Source organism: Panthera pardus, unplaced genomic scaffold (genome assembly GCF_024362965.1).
Source record: "Panthera pardus isolate Hobbes unplaced genomic scaffold, ASM2436296v1 HiC_scaffold_12, whole genome shotgun sequence".
In the NCBI taxonomy this organism is placed as follows: domain Eukaryota; kingdom Metazoa; phylum Chordata; class Mammalia; order Carnivora; family Felidae; genus Panthera; species Panthera pardus.
In genome coordinates, this window is record NW_026526677.1 from 71,093,497 (window position 1) to 71,111,631 (window position 18,135).

General features: G+C 35.3%; 1 protein-coding gene across 4 annotated transcripts in view; it reads right to left on the bottom strand.

Annotated features, from left to right (window-relative positions):
- The window catches only part of GRM5 (glutamate metabotropic receptor 5), a 528,255-nt gene that overhangs the window by 129,678 nt on the left and 380,442 nt on the right, over positions 1–18,135 (bottom strand). For all 4 annotated transcript variants that reach the window (XM_053900181.1, XM_053900183.1, XM_053900180.1 and 1 more), the window contains exon 4: positions 11,773–12,008. In XM_053900181.1, the coding sequence (XP_053756156.1) occupies positions 11,773–12,008 (236 nt within the window). The remainder of the gene's footprint in view (positions 1–11,772; positions 12,009–18,135) is intronic.

Consider the following 18,135-nt stretch of genomic DNA (forward strand, 5'->3'; position numbering starts at 1 on the left):
CGAAGTAAAGAGTTGGACGCTTAACCCACTAAGCCACCCAGCGCCCCAGTTAGGTATCAGTTTTAATACACATCGCATCTCACATTTGAGAAAACAGAGACTCAGAGAGGCCTAGTAGTGGCTACAGATTGAGTTTTTTAATATAGATCTTCTGGGTGTAAATCTAATGCTTTTCACATTTGTATGCCTTAAGTGACTGATTGAGCAAGCTTGTCAGGTCTCTCTTTGGTTTACCTTAAATATCTTTAATACATTGTGGATTCCAATTCCAGTGTCTTAAGAATTTGGAAACTGTTGCAATTCCTAATGCAAGGATTATTTTTTTAGTAGTTTTTGATGGTAGCTATTCATCATGAAGAATTACATACACTGACACTTACTTGGATGGATAATTACTCTTATTTCTTAAACTTTGGAATTCAAAAAAGAAATATGACAGATTATATGTCTCAAAACTTTGATATGTTAATATCTGGGGCCTTGATCTGGCTCTGCAACCATTTCTTTAAAGCAGAGTCCAAGATGGAGAAATTTTTCCCTCCTCAAAATGAAAAGTATTAACATGTAACAATCCAAGAATTGTATTAAGCCAAAACTGACACATCAAATTCTAATTAACTTAATTCATTGTCTGTTATATAGACAGAAGTGTGTTTCTGATTAGATTTCACCACATACACTAGGATAATGTGATCAAATTTATTTTTAAAGATATGGTTATTAAATTGTTCCAGTGTAGTCTTTCCAAAAGTATGATGCTAATCAGTGTTACATAAGAAGATGAGTTCATAGTAAAACAAAACAACAAAAAGGAGATTCTGGATTAAAGAAAGGGATTTAAAAATGTTTACAGTGGGCTTTGTTCTTTTCCAACATGTGGATATACATTATGAATCTCTAAAAATAATGGATACAGAATGTAATAATCCAATATATGCAACCACAGAATCCTTTTTTTACATTGGATTAGTTTTCTTTCCAAGTGCTACCTTGGAAATGTTAATGTAGTGCAAGGATGGGAAATATTTAAACTGGGGTTAGCTGTGGCATTTTGTTTACTTGGCGCTTGTGATGCCTTTACTATTGTTCAGCCCCCCTCTTATTAGATAATTATTTCCTCTCAATGTACTGTTTTGGGTTTTCCAGTCATGTTTTCAGAGATACTGAAGTGTTTTGAGCAATGGATAAATCACCAATAAGTGTTTTTAAAGCAAACAAGATGGCAGAAAAAAATTCTGATGCATAAGGAAGTATCCTTTAACTAACCCATCTCAAATCCTTATGACACATATTCATCAAAGAAAATGTGGACACCTCTGGCTGGAAACTTGCTATAAAAAAAGGGAAAAGAGATACCTCCAAGCTAGTGGAATCAACCTTTTTGAATATAGGAAATTCTTTTAATGTCAAAAAATTCCACACACTCCATAAATGCTGTTAGTACTATAGAAAACACCTAATGGCAATAAGCTACCATGATTTGAGCAATTTAAAAATTAATTTATAATTTGTTAACTGCAGCAGCTTGTGCATAAAAATAAGGTACTTGTGTGTATAAGCATACACATGTTCACACAAGGATATGCAAAGCATAGTTCATTTCACTGATAATGCTCAACAATGTAAGAATTCTAGATCAGGCAACAACTCAACAGTGACCCTGGGACCTGCAGCCTACAGACTGGGAACCACTGTTCTAGATCCTCTAGCCATTGTAACTCTGCTTGGGTATAAGAGACATGAAGTCATATTCATTTAACAATATTTATTCACATGCTTGCTCTATATAAGGCATCATGCTCAGAATTTGGAAAACAGATGAGTAAGACAGTTCCTCTCCTGGAGAAATTTATAGTTTAACAGAGACAGATGAAGATAACATTTTTTGTTTGTTTTTTTGTTTGTTTTTTAATTTACTTTGGAGACAGAGAGTACATGCAAGCAGTGTAGGGGAAGAAAGAGAGACAGAAAAGAATCTCAAGCAGGATCCATGCTGAGTGTGGAGACTCAAGCTGGGGCTTGATCCCAGGGCCCTGGGATCATGACCTGAGCTGAAATCAAGAGTTGGACACTCAAGTGACTAAGCCACCCAAGAGCCCCTGAACATAAAATGTTTATGTAATGGTGTAATGATGTGAAAAATCTATGTATACGTCAGTGTAATCCAGTGGAAAATATTATATTGCTGTAGTTGCTTTATCCCCTCTGAGGATGGTATCATTTTTTTTCTCTGGAGTAAATGGCCTTCTGTTTGGCAATGTAACTTTAGCAGCAGCTTTGGGCTCAAAAGGTGAGCAGCATCCATTTTCTAAGGGCAGAATTTTATTTATTTATTTATTTATTTATTTATTTATTTATTTATTTTTTCAATATATGAAATTTATTGTCAAATTGGTTTCCATACAACACCCAGTGCTCATCTCAAAAGGTGCCCTCCCCAATACCCACCACCCACCCTCCCTTCCCTCCCACCCCCCATCAACCCTCAGTTTGTTCTCAGTTTTTAAGAGTCTCTTATGCTTTGGCTCTCTTCTACTCTAACCTCTTTTTTTTTTTCCTTCCCCTCCCCCATGGGTTTCTGTTAAGTTTCTCAGGATCCACAGAAGAGTGAAATCATATGGTATCTGTCTTTCTCTGTATGGCTTATTTCACTTAGCATAACACTCTCCAGTTCCATCCATGTTGCTACAAAGGGCCATCATTCATTCTTTCTCATTGCCACGTAGTACTCCATTGTGTATATAAACCACAATTTCTTTATCCATTCATCATTTGATGGACATTTAGGCTCTTTCCATAATTTGGCTATTGTTGAGAATGCTGCTATCAACATTGGGGTACAAGTGCCCCTATGCATCAGTACTCCTGTATCTAAGGGCAGAATTTTAAAGGAGACAAGAAAACAAAGAAACAGCTCAATAGTTCTACCTATGAAATGGAGAAATATTTACTGTGGTGTTTAAAAACATTGTGAGGAAATGAGGTAAGGGTTACAGGGAAATAAAGGGACAGGAATCAAGCAACATGGTGGGAGAAATCTGATGGAGTGAGAATGTGTGGGGGAATCTATTGTGAGAAATTTGGACTGGAAGGAATGTTAGACTGGATATAGGGGCTGCAGAACTTCTATTTGGAGGTGGGGTAGTTAAAGTAAACTCTCATGAAATTAGAACACGAATGCAGAGAAGTGCAAAAATCACAATAACACATTAATTTTTTCTCAAAAGAAATACATCCTAGTGATCACCACTGGCTCAAGAAATAGCACATCATTAGAACCCCAGAAATGCCCTTCTGGCTAAAGGACTTTTATGTTGCTCTGCACCCATTTTTCTCATCTTCATTTTGTTGATAGTAGGGTGGCATACACATAAATGTCAGTGTGAGTGGTTACTTGGAGGCATAAAAATAAGGAGAGGGGAGGATCTGTGTTCAATATCTGGATTGGTATGTGTCAAAAAGAAGACAAAATGTACAGGAAGTGACATGAGGGAAACAGAATTTCTTTGAGAACAGGAAACTGGATTTATTAGAAGCCATGAGGATATATGCTCAGTGAAACTAACAAATATCCTGAGGGAGGTTTTTCATGGAGCAAAAGTGCAGAGACTTAAGTAGGCATGCCACTCTAAAATGGAAGAGCACAATCTGTGAATTGTGCTGTGAAGTGATTGGAGCATAGATTTCTTGGGCTTAAGGAATAGACGATAAGATTTGAAAAACACATATGGCAAATTTGAAGAGTTTTGACTGGGGGAAAAGGGGTGGAATTCCTTTTTTGTAGACATTAGAGAACCATGGACGAGCATTGAGAATGGAAGTAACACAATGAGATTCATTCTTTAGATGGACTCTTTTGAGGCTACTTTTTAGCATAAAATGGAGGAGAAAGAAGCTGGTATCAAAAAGAAGATTAGATACGAAGATTATTCTCATATGTGAGGTGACAGATAATGAAGAAACAAACCACAGCAGTGGTATAAAGATTTGAATTCAGCCAGTAATGAAAAACAGAGAACAGATGTGGAAGATGAATAGTAGATTTAATAGTATTTGGTTACCAGTTGGCTGTGAGGATGAGAGAATGGAATATGAGAAGACCCCTTATTTCCACATCTTGGGGGACAAGCCAGATGGGTGTATCGTTTACTCAAACTGGAGGTACATAATGGAGAAGCTCAAAGTTTGGAGCTGTGGTTAGAAAAGTTATAATGAGGTGAGTTTTAGATATGTAAGTTGGAGGTGCCCTCAGGACATCCAGGTGAGAATGTTTGTGTGTTAATGTCATAAATGACACCTCTGGAAGCTACTGGAAGTGACAGGGAGAAATCATAGAAAGGAGATGGTAAATGAATGTCAGTGGGTGACAGTATAACTGTAAAGGAAATGGGTCCTTAAATTGGTTCAAATAACTGTATAGGAAATGGGTCTTTAAATTGGTTCAAATATAGAATAGGATCCAGTTACCAAAAAACAGTTTTAATTTAATTAGCTGTAGCTTTTATTACTGGGTTACTTAAACAATTGGAAAAATTAAACTATATTCTTTATACTTTTAACTTATTATTGTTACTGGTCATTTAACTTATAATTCAAGTCTAACATGATTGTTCAATTTAAGTAACACTTACTGAAATTGGGCTCACTGTTAATAGTATATAAACCTGGATTCTGTGAAAACCACATAGTTAAAACACTTAAGGGTATAGAAATAGTTTGACTTAATTTTTTAAATGCTTAAAGATAAAAACAGAAATTAACAAAAGTATGAACATTTTGGACATTATAACTGCAGGGTTTGTTTATGCATCCAAATTGGGATTGCAGGGGAGTGACAAGATTAAAATATAAAAGAGGGACCTCTGGTGTTATGTGGGGTGGAGAAGAAAGCACATGAACATTCTTTTACTATATAACTTTAAGAGGCCAAAGAAATGCAAAAATAAAGTATTTTCAAGGCAGTGAAGATGTATGGACTCAACAAAGACAAAATGAACAAGCAAAAAGGAGACCTATGAAAGTAGGCAGGTGTCACCCACTGCTTTCTCATCGGAGGGCATCTGCAGGTTCTGGACCAGGCTGCCAATCTAACATGGTCTGCATGAAGGGACATTAGTTTTCTAGGGCGGCCATAACAAAATACCACACACTATGTGGCTTCAAACAGCAGAAACTTATTCTCTCACAGTTCTGGAGGCTCAAAGTCAGAAGTCAAGGTGTCAAGAGGGCCATGCTCCCTCTGAGACTTTTGGTAGAATCCTTCCTTGCCTCTTCCTAGCTTCTTGTGGTGGCCATTAATTTTTGGCATTTATTGTCTTTGTGCTGCATCACTCAAGTTTCTGCCTGTGTCTTCCCCCTGCCACTTTTCCTGTGTGTGTCTGTCTCTGTGTCACTTCTCCTCTTTTGGGGGAATTAAGAGCCCATCCTACTTTAGTACATCCTCTCATCTTAACTCTGCACTGATGCTATTTCTCAATATAGGCACATTTTGAGGTTCTTGGAAAGTACATGAATTGTGGCTGGGGAATATATGACTTCACATAGTATCTGACACTTCTGGAAAAAAGAGAAGCCAGAAGTACTTTTGGATATTAAAATGATATGGTATGTCAATATATAAAGTGCAGGAAACCTAACCACATGATAGCTTTTTTCCCTTGTGATTCACTTGCTGATTCTGGGGGCTGCATGAGGCTCAAGATTTTGAAGAGGAAGGCTGAAATGTCCCATTGTTTTATACTATTTGGAAGAAAAGCCCCACCTGAGGATTAGAAACTGCTCAAACTTCAAGTAGTCTTTTCCTCACAATGGATGCCAAATTTAGAAACAGTATGGTATAGGGGCCTGGAGGAAAAAATCTCAAAAAACAACAAAAATCTGACTGAGTCAGTCATCCAGGGCATAGGATATACTATCTAGATTCCCCATCAAAATTCCATGTCAATTGTTCCTTAAAGACACTTTTAACTACAGGTTGACTATTTCTGTCTTATATTGCAACTTATCTCATCTCAATTACTTTGAACCTGGAAAAGGCAAACCATCATTGGGGGAAAATAATATAAACTTCAATACAACAAAGAAAATATGTTGTATCAGGAAGCATGAAATGTGACCAATGAAAAATATGTCAATAGAAGACTGACAGAAGATCCAGATGTTAGAATTAGAAAAAAAGGGGCCTTAAAATAACTATAATAACTATGTTCAAGGACATGGAATAAAGGATTGAAAAATAGATGAGAAAGAATACTTCAAAAGAAAATTAGTAACTATAAAAAGAATTAAATGGGCATCTGGGATTGTAAAACAACATATCTGAAGTTGAAAACTTATTTTGGTTAACAGCTGACTGGACATAGGTGGATACATTGTTAGTGAAATAAAAGACAAAATAATAGAAAAGAATCAAATAGAAGAACAGAGAGAAAAAAAAGATAGGAAAGAAAGTCCAGAGAAAAAGTCACCTGTATGACCCAGTCAAATAATCTAATAGGTATATCTGAGCACAAGAAGGAACAGAGAGAGAAAAATGTGGCAGAAGGAATGTTTTAGGAAGTAATGTCTAGGAAATTTTCAAAACTGATAGACATTTTTAATCCACAGGTTTAAGAAATCCAAAGAATGACATATATAAAGGAAATCACACCTAACCTTATCACAGTCAAATAAAAACTTAAAAAAAATTTTAAAGCCTAGAAAAAAAGACATGTTGCCAAAAAAAAAAAAAAGACACAACATTAGAATGATGGTTAAATTTTCAATGAAATGATGGAATCCAGAGAAAAAAAAATGAAATGCTGTTTTCAAAGAAAAAAAAAATGAAGAAAACTTGGAAATACAGAATGCTATCCTTGGTGAATACACTCCTCAAAAACAAAGGGGAAATAAAGATATTCTCAGAAAAAAAAAGTCAATATAATTTGTTGGCAGTAGATCTATATTGTAAGAAACACTACAAGAAATTCTTTAGGCTGAAAAAAATCACAGGTGAAAGCAAGCAGGTAGAAGGAATGAAAAACACTGGAGTGGGGAAATATGACTGTTAACCATTTAGAGCAACAATATGAAGAAAGTCATATATATGTATATATATATATATATATATATATATATATATACACACACATGTGTATATATAATATTTATATTATTATATTTATATATTTTTATATATAATACAGATAAAAATAAATTATATGGCAATTGCAAAATATAGTATGAGGGGATAAACAGATGTAAATATTTGCAAGATTTAAATTTTTTTTATTGTTTACTCATTTTTGAAAGAGAGAGAGAGACAGTGTGTGCATGAGAGGGGGAGAGGCAAAGAAAGCCTGGAGACACAGAATCTGAAGGAAGCTCCAGGCTCTGAGCTGTCAGCACAGAGCCCTATGTGGGGCTCAAACTCATGAACCATGAGATCATGACTTAAGCTGAAATCAGACCCTTAACTGACTGAGCCACCTAGGCACCCCTGCAAGATTTTTTAATATAAACAAGAACCAACATAAAGTTGTTTGTATTAAAGATTCATTTAGTAATTTCTGTTGAAAACTCTAAATGAATTATGCTGAGATGAAACAAAATTATTAAGAGGGGTGATAGAATAAGGTAAAAAAAAATATTGATTAATCCATAAGTAGGCAGTAAAAGAGGAATAAGTATTAAAGAACAAAGTGGATAAATAGAAAACAACACATGAGAGGGATAGGAAATAGGAATAAGCTATTCTCTAAGTGGGCAATTTTCACAATACATATATCTACCAAAGACTCACCTCCACAGTATATAAGGAAGTCTTAAAATAGATGTTAAATGATAAACAATTCAAAGAAATGTGCAAAAGACCTGAACAGACACTTTACAAAATAGGATGCCCAAATTTCCGATAAGCATATGAGAAGGAACTTAACTTGGTAATACACATGGAAAGGCAATCAAAATCACAATATGATACAAACACATACTCACAGAATGTTTAAAATACAAAAAGATAGTACCAAGTGTTGACAGTAGTGCAAAGCAACTTGAAATTTCATACATTTCAGTGAAAGGGGAAATTAGTTCAATTACTTTGGAAAACTGCTTGGCAATTTCTAATAAAGCTAAATATATATGTAGTCCATGATGTAGCAGTTCCAGTACTGGGTGTACATCTAACAGGAATTAGGATATAGGTCTGCCATAGTATATGTACATAAATGTTCATAAAGTATTTATAATACCTAAAAATGTAAATAATCCAAATGTCTATCATATAGGAGAACTGATAGGTAAATTCTGGTAGTATATCCATACAAAGGGATATTGCACAGCAATAAAAAAGAATAAACTACGGGCAACTGGGTGGCTCAGTCAGTTGGGTGTCTGACTCTTGATTTTGGCTTGAGTCATGATCCCAGGGTCATGGGACTGAGCCCCACATGGGACTCTGCACTGAGCATGGAGTCTTCTTAAGATTCTCTCTCTCTCTCTCTCTCTCTCTCTCTCTCTCTCTCTCTCTCTCCCTCTGCCCCCTCCCTTGCACATGCTCTCTTTCTTTCTCACTCTCTCTTTCTCTTTTTCTCTCAAAATAAAATAAAACATAAAAAAAGAATAAACTAATACATGCAATGATGGGATGAAAATCACTACATTACTTTGAGGGGAAAAGGCCATTACAGAGAAGCAAATAATGTAAGTCTCTATTTATATAATGTATAAGAATAGGCAAGACTAACAGGCAGTGAAAAAATTCATATTAATGGGGCATATTCTCTATAAGGCTACTGCTAGTTCTGGACTACTAGATTTAGATACCTGTCCTAACTTTTATTCTTTGCCTTCAAAGAATCTCCCAAGACAAAATAAGCAGTACTTCAGCTATGGGTATTTCTATCCTTTGTGTGAAGCCATTTTTCTTCTTGAATTATCTATTAGATTTAAGGTACTGGAGAAAGTGAGCAAAGAAAAGCTTCTTGATTGACATGAATTGGAAACTCCTAAAATTAACACTCCAACTCAAAAATGGTTGTCTTATGCACACTCCCTGATGAAAGGGCTTAAGTGCATTATATTTAGGAAAATGCTGGTAATATTTAGTAATATTATAAATATGAGTAAACTATTTGGGGCCCCTTAGGAGGTGGGGATAAAGATGCTAAGAGGACGTGTGAGTGAATAAGGAAATACAGTCAAAAGTAGAGAGTAGTGAACAATTAGGTATCTATTATGAATTCCATAGTAACGTACAAATAATTTTAAGATTTTTCCTTTTTGTATCTTTGACCTATATATTAACTATAATATAAAGCAAATCTTATGGCAATTTTTAAAAATTGTAATATTTTATCTTTTTAGCATACCATACTGGTTAAACTTCAGACAAATCTGAGTTCAATTATAAGTTCCAGTGTTTAATAGTTAGCTGACCTTGAGCAAGCTATTGTTTTCTCCTAAATCTTCATTTTATAATCTTTAAAATAAAGATAATAATATTATTTCCCTTACTGAAAATAATAACAGAGGTATTACACATAAGTGTCCATGTATGTAGAAAATGACATCTCTTGTCGGATAATATTCTGGGGGCGGGGGGAAGTGGCTAACGAGTGCTTTCCAGTACTGGAGTAAGGAGCCAGTTCTGAGCAGAGAAATCATATCTGGGTATTCATGTGTAAGACAGAGATCAACAGCAGGCTAAAAGGGAGGATTTTACAGAACGTTTTCCACAGAAATAATGTTCTTTGGAAATCAATTAAAGAGTTTTTTAAAACTATATCTAAATAAAATCTCCAACAGTGGGGAAAAAAATAAGAGAAACAAAGAACCATTTCAAAGGGAAGACATTTTAGACAAAAAAGAAAAGGAAAATAATATTGGCACAAAAGAGGAAGAGGGTGAGGATCAGTTGGAAACATTACCTTAGACACACTGGTTAGGGACTGTCACTAACTCTTTAATAAAGGAGAACTGGAGATGAGATCAAATCTATTGCTTATACTTTATAACTCCTCTAGTGTAGCTACATATAGAAATCTGTACACAACCATAGAACTGGAATACAGAGAGGCATAGCCCCCAAATCTCAAGAGAGGAAAGAAGTCTGTGTCCATCAGAAACTAGATAGAATGATGAAAGATATGACATTAGCTATAAACATTGAAATTGTGAAACAGAAGTCATCATGCTGTTCATTCACATGTATTTTTTTCATGAAAATAAAAAAACAAAACAAACCAAAGGAAATGAATAAGCATTTGAAGATTTTGGACAAGCAGTATCTGAAGTCAGAGAGAAACAAACACACACACCATACTTCTGCGATTTCTGGATTTCACCGATCAATACAATATCCCACACTTCAGCATCTTTCTCCCCCCTCTTTACTCAAACAGAAACTGACATAAAGATGCCAAGTTCTTATTTTACCAGATACTGATATTTAAAATAATCACAAATCATCATTCACCCCCTTCTTAATTTCACAAAAGAATGTAGTGATACCAAAAACATGACGGACATGAACTGGGAGGGAAAGTGCATTATGAAAAAATTCACTATATTATTTACATTATTCTCATTTTTTGTGCTCGTATGTGACAACTTCTCTGTGCACTGAATTGGTTTGTGGGCCATAATTTCAACCCCACTATCTCAATGCACTCCTGTATTCCAGCATCATAGATAAAGGTACCCATATCACCAATTAAAACACTTTACTCCTATGCAAATGCATATGGAGTTCTTGTTACACAATGTGATGATAAGGAAGTATCAACAAATCACTTATCAATTTTGACAAACCTTAATTTTTGCAGGCTTTGACATACAGATCAATATTGGCCGTACCTTGGTTACTGGAGTCAAGATTCCCTTTCAATGTGCAACAAATAATTGCAACTAAACCCTGTGTTTAACTCTTATAATATCATTTATAGCACTGAATTACAACATTGGCTGGCATGATTATCTCCCTTCTAGACACTAAACCTTTTAAGGCCAGGAACTAGTTTTCCTCACCTTGTTATCTTTACAACTAAAACAATAGTTGGAGGGAAAAAAAGCAATAGTTGGTACAATATGAGTCCCTGTAAGTGTAGAAGAATGAATGGCAACATTCAGATTATGTCTCCTGAAACATAATACCCTATCCCTGCTCCTGTTCTATATATTGATGGAAGTAGGAATTGGCTCTGTCCTTTAATATTCACCTGATTCAGTGCAAGAGCAAGAGAGCAGGGAAGGGGCAGAGAGAGGGAGAGAAAGAGAATCCCAAGCAGGCTCCACACCATTGGTGCAGACCCTGATGCAGGGCTCAAACTCACGAACCATGAGATCATGACCTGAGCTGAAATTGAGAGTCAGATGCTTAATCAACTGAGCCACCCAGGAGCCCCCTTATTCATTCTTCAGAATATGACACCCTTACTAAGTGTTTACCTTGGTGCTAACTGCTGAAGATAATCAAAATGTGCAGAGTGTAGTTCTTGCCTTCAGGGATGGCAATCGCAGTTCCTCTCTGGAGCTCACATTACCCTCTTAGCACAGTGCCAATTTCTTGAATGATATAAATAACAAAATTGGTTTAAATCTCTGTGGAGTAAAAATTTGCTCTGATATGTTCTTAGTGAGAATAAAGCCTGTTTATCACTGTAAGTGGCAATAGCCCCTCTGTTTATGTAAGAGTCCTCTTCTCCAACAGATTATAGCCACTATCCCCATGACACAGTTTACATAAATTGGAGCCCTAGCCTTATCCACTTTAAATGAAACAATAAATCTGCTTACTATTGCAAGTCTTGTTGTATTTGCTGTTCTCCTGTGCAAACCCTTCCAGCCGGCACTGAAAACGATGCTGCCAAAATTCTTGAAACCAAGGATTTCGAAGGTTTGTTTCTGGCCGAAGCTTCAGATAATAATCATCAAACCACTTGACATCGGGAGATTGAAGCTTGATTGTGATTCCACCAACAGCTTCTCGCTGATATCCATCTGTCACATCATACCTGTCAGCCCAGCCATCACTGTGGGGAGACAAAAACCAGCTCAGCTTAGAACAGATACCTTCTAAGCCAATGATTCCATTTGCTTTCCTTTTGAAAAGATCAGTAATTAAATGGCTACTCAGCCACACCATGGTCCTACATTATACTTACATGATTACTGAGATAGAAACTTAGAATAAAGAGTATAATACACCATGGGAATTTAGGGTCTAAGAGTACTAGAAGGCACCAGTCTCGCTAGCCTCAAACTGTGGAGAATAACCTAATACTTTTGGCAGAATGTGACTGGTTTTCAGACACAGTATACGTATGGAAGCTGCATGATATCACCATTCACATTATTTACTGAATGCTTAATGGCTAAGTGAAGTTAACTTGAAATCCATTCTGTTCCTTTATAACAATTAGTTTAATGACCATAGGGTAAAAATGAAAATATCTCTAACATACACCTAGTATTAATTTAACCATCCTATGACATGATATTCATTGTTTTCATATTTTACAAGTAAATAATAGAGAGGTTAAAAATACCTGCTGATTATGGTCATTCTGTTAAATATTGATTCTTCAGCACCTCAAACTGAAATCCTGTAATCCACTGTCCATATACTCTTTCCTGTCCCATGGTACTTCTCTAATATATTTAAAATACACATATGGAATCATGTTTTGCATTGGATGGATTAAAAAAACTTCTTAACAGGAATGCCTGGGGGGCTTAGTGGGTTAAGCATCTGACTCTTGATTTAGGCTTAGGTCATGATCTCACAATTGTGAGATCAGGCCCCTCATCAGGCTCTGTACTGGGTGTGGAGCCTGCTTGAGATTCTCTCTCTCCCTCTCCCTCTGCCCCTCACCCGCTCGTGCTCTCTCTCTCTCTCTCTCTCTCTCAAAAAACAAAACAAAACAAAACAACAACAACCACAACTTCTTAACAATGGTATATCAAGCATAGTGTCAGGAATCATACTCTTCAATATCTCATTCTATCCACTGATCACTCAAAGTAAGCGAGGGATTTTAAGATAAAAGAATTAGAAATCGGAGACTTCACGTTACAATGGTATAAGAATATAATAGAACAAGAGGAAAGCACTCTAAGCTTATTTGGAAAACAAGTGAGGCACAACATTGGAAATAAAAGACATAAAAAGATGTTTATATCAAATTTGGGCACACCTTGGGGCATTCAGGACAAATGAGACTGACTTTTTCACCCTCTTCCACTGGAATAGGCACAACTTGTGCTAAGTATCTGCTGGGACCTAGTGGTGGTGTCTTTCCTTAGAAGAAGGCAAGTACTTTTTCAGGAAAGATAAGGAAAGTCAAGGGATATTTTAATACTGAAAAAAAAAGTAACAAAGAAGGAAGAGAAGGGGTTTGGAGAGAACTGAAGGGAAGAGTAGAATGGAACCTCCTGAATGCAAAGCAGTAAAGTTTTTGGAGTTACACAGGGTTGGGGGAAGTGGGCACAGGGGAGAGGAAGAAGGAAAGGATTTACATTCACAATCATTGTTTATTTCATCCATTTCAGATATACTTATCAGAATGTTAATTTCTTTTTATCTTCCTTCAAATGCATTTTTGTCTCTTATATATATTTTTTGTAGGTGGAGACCATGCACCAATATTTCGCATATAAAATCAGCGCTGGGGAAGGTATTATGTAAGTAATTAATTAAAATAAGTATAAAAAGCATGTACTTTTTTCCAGCATGTTCTGCTATACCAACTCTGACTTAAAAACTGATAATGAGAGTTTTTCCAAAGGTCACAGATTACTCATTAAAATATCACAGGGGCTTGGGATAACTTGAGATGTTTCCTAAGGCATCAGTGGGTGGAAGAGGAGAAAAAAAATAAACAAACAAAATAAACGATTTCTTCTTCTAAGTCATTTCTGACAAAAGATATTTCATTAAAATTATGGTGAAATTTCAAAAACCTTTGTGGAAGATCAGGAAAAAAAATAAGTAATGCAATATGTTTTGTCCCAGTGTTGAATTTGGTTACTTCACACATTATCTTCCCTCAAATTTCTCATTTTCAGCTGCAGAAGATTTTATTTAAAGCTGACAAGTTGAAATGATGTGGGCTTGTTTGCCTCATTTTCTCCCTCTGTTGTGGAGGGTTTATTATATCACTGGTATGAGAGTGTGGGTCTCACTGGCACTGGAGGAGATGCATGGGCGTATTGCAAACGGGGCAGGAAGCTCTGTTTGTCAAGCAGAGCCCCATTCTCCAAGAAGTGGTAATTTAAATTGCTCCTTTTGTTAATGCTAGCTCGCTCTTATGTAACACTATGATTATGAATATTACATAAGAAATTTAAGATTATAATGGGTCCAATTTACCCTTCACAATTCATTCATTGAATTTAATGGGGACTGTAAAAAGCTTGTCTTGATAAACTTTTTTGGAGGTAATATTTCCATAAAAAAATATCCACACCAGAATGTGTTAATTGATTCATTTCTCATCATGTTCTTTAGCTCTTTTTTTTTCAGGTATAATTCTCTTCTCCACAGTTAAAAGAATTTGGCAAAAGATGATGTTTTATTAGCAGCCTATACATTTGGCTTGTGAATTTAAAACAATTTAGTTCCAGATGTTTCCATTCAACAGCAAAATAAAAATCATAGAGGAGTGTGAATGTAAACAGAAAATTCCAATTTCTATTTGACAAAACAGGGTTATTCTATTCAAATTTACAGGGGAATATCTACTATGCAAGTTTTAAGAAACTTCACTCCCTGCTGGCTAAGTTAGATGGTGTCATATGTCATTTAGGTTATTAAATATTAACATTTTCACAAAAAATGTGCTTTCAAGATTTGTGTTAAGATGATAGGGTATCTCTAAGTAAGGAATAATAAATCCAAATGCAAAATGAAATGCCAAGAAAAACTTGAACGTACTTTTCTATGATCTAATGCTTTACATTACACTGATAGACTAGACTGTCAAGTACTACCTAAATGCTTTCAGGGGACATATATTTTACCAAATAAGGGAAAAAAGTGGGGAGGAAGACAAGGAAAGAAACTAAAAATATACCATATTTAAAGCACTCTTCTAGATTTAGTATCTATCTATCTATCTTTATCTATCCATCCATCCATCCATCCATCCATCCATTTAATTTCTCTCCTCACTGGTGGGCATTTTAACCATCTCCTCATAATACATTTCATTATTTTCCTTTCAATTCCTTGATATACAGTTAATCCTCATTATTTTAAGATTTATCTACTTGCTAAATTTATTTGCAACACCCAAATCAATATTCATGGCACCTTTGTGGTCATTTGCGCACATGCACAGAGTGGCAAAAATTTTGAGTCTCTGGATGTGCACATTCCCAGCTGAGGTTGAATGAGATGATCCTCTGCTTTCTTGTTTTAGCTTTCATATTCTAAACAAGTATCCTTTTCATGATCTATTTAGTATAAGGGTTTTTGTATTTTTTATGTTTTTTTTTTCATTGATTTCACTGTTTAAAATAACCCCCAAGCATAGTGTTATCTAGAGTTCCTAAATAAAAAAGGCTGTGATATATCCTATATAGAAAATGCATTTTTTAAATCAGCTGCATGAGTAAAGCAAGTAATGAGTAAAGCGTTGTTTGTTATGAGTTCAATGTTAATGAAAAAACAGTATATATTAAAGAAGAAATCTTATTCAATACAGAAACACGCATAAAACAAGGTTATGTACAGACTAGTTGATGGGAATGTTGTGACCAGAGGCCCATAGCAATTTAAACCTGTATCTTCCCTGGGGGCAATGGTCAGTATTCACTGATTTGGTGTTTGGTGCATGTTTATGGAACATAAATACTGTGAATAACAAGAATTGAGTACACAAATATATTTTTAATTTGAGTGTTGTTTTAGTCAGGCCTCCAGTTTTTCTTTGACTATGGAAACAGTGACTTGGACATTTGAAACAGGAAAAATATTTTTAGATTAGGTTGGCTTAACTAAAGGAGGAATCTTTACTATGTACCCATTCTCAAAACACCTCCTCAGTAGATACCTTAGACTCTTTATATTCTCCCTTTAAATGTCTCCCTGAAGACATCGTTAGGACACATTCATCTAGCAAGAATTTATTTTCATTTTCTTTTCAAGATTGCATTACCAAAATATATATTCCTATTCTATGATATCCCCTTCTTCCTTTCTTCTCTCAAGCCTCAATTCTATTATTTCACATAATTAGCAATTCGTGAAAATTGAACTTTTATGTGTTTTCAACAGAAGGTTCTTTTTTAACAAAATTGACCCGAAATCTCCAGTTCTAATTCATCTTCTCCATCTCTATAGCTTTCCTTATTTTCATCAACATTTATTAAAAATCTATCTACCTTAGACTAAATTATTTTGTGGCAATAAACTGTCAATATTTCAGTGGTGTAGTACAAAAGTTTATTTCTTGCTCAGCTTTTAGATTCATTACAGATGGTCTCTAACTCTACTCCATGTCGCCTTCATTATGAGACATAGTCTGAAAGAGCAGTTTCCTCCTGGGACGTGGCCAATCTTGTAGAAGGAAAAAAATATGCAATGGTTCTTAAGTTGTCTACTCAGAAGTGGTACAGATCACTTCTCACATTTCATTGATGAAGGCAAGTCATATGGCCAAACCAGACCTAAATGGGACAGGTGTGTATGATCTTTCCCACACCAGTGAATGTTGTGAAGAAAAATTCACTTCACCATATTTATGATGTATTGAAATTGTACTGAGATGGAGAAAACATAAATTAAATAGGTATTAGATACTACACACCAGGCAGGGCTCACAGTCTAGTAGAGGAATGACAGAGGACAGACATATAAATGCATATAAATAAATATCGTCGCAGGCATGAAACAACAGCAATGGGAGAGAACATCAGAAAACAACTGACTAACTCTATGTAGGAAGATCAGTTTTAAATGGAACTTGACACATATGGGTAATGGAGTGATAACAGTATTTTGAAATGGTATTTTCTAAGACAAGAGAAGGTATTTGAGATTCAGGAAGTAGTGACTATGAAGCACTGCAGCTGTGTAGATCACCTAGGGCAATGGGCCAATGAGAAGTCAGCGGGGGAAGACCAGTTGCGAATGGTCTTTTATATCACGCCATCATTACCTGACTTTTTCATTCAGGTAACAGGGAGCCAATGGTGGCTTTTAAGGTGGGAAATAAAATGAGGAGCTGATGAGAATTGGATGAACTATGGTAGCAGTGTGACAGGTTATAGTGGTTGTACATCAGTGTTAAGGGAATCGAGTTGCAAAATGTGTTGCAGGTCAAGGAAACTGATGGAGGCCTGAATTTCAAGAAGTAGCAGTGGGGATGTGGAACCTTATTTGCAAGGAATTCTAAGAATCCCTAGGAAGACATGTATGGAGAATAGAGGTAAAGGGGAATTTTGTGAGTTAGAGGAGACATTAACAACAGTGTAAATGATATTGCAGCTCCGTGTCCTAGGCTGTGAAGTAGAGGAACAGAATAGGTTTGGGCTGAAAAAGAAAGAAAACGAATACAAGGTGGGGTCTCTGATGATTAGATTTCCCCTTATATGCTCTCTAGTAGTTCCTTTCTCCTGAATTTCTACCTATTCTTGACATATACGGTTGATTTGAATGTTAAAAAAAAAAAAAAAGTTAACAATTTTCTTATCTTTGGTCCAGTACTATATTAATCCACCCCATTCTATTATGTTTAGTTTCTTGTATGCTAAACAATAGTTGTTGGCAATCAGAAAATGAGAAATAATGAAAATTATAGAACTCCAAAGATTTGATACTCTATATCATTATGTCCTTATAAGAGAAATATTGTAACCTTAGAATTATTATTTTTATCATTTATTTTACTAAATTACATATATATAAAGCAGATCAATACTTAATGGTTATAAAATAATTACTTCAAGGTTTATAACCAATAGATTTAATATCAAAATATGTTTCTGGAATGTGGAAGCCCCTGAGGGCTACATGTCAAAAGGAATAAAAAATATTGGAAAATTATGAAGAAAAAAGATTTATTAATTATCAAATGTTAGAGATGTTTAAATTTTATTTTATTTTTTAAATTATTCTTTTAAAGTTTTTTTTTTTTGAGAGAGAGGGAAAAAGTA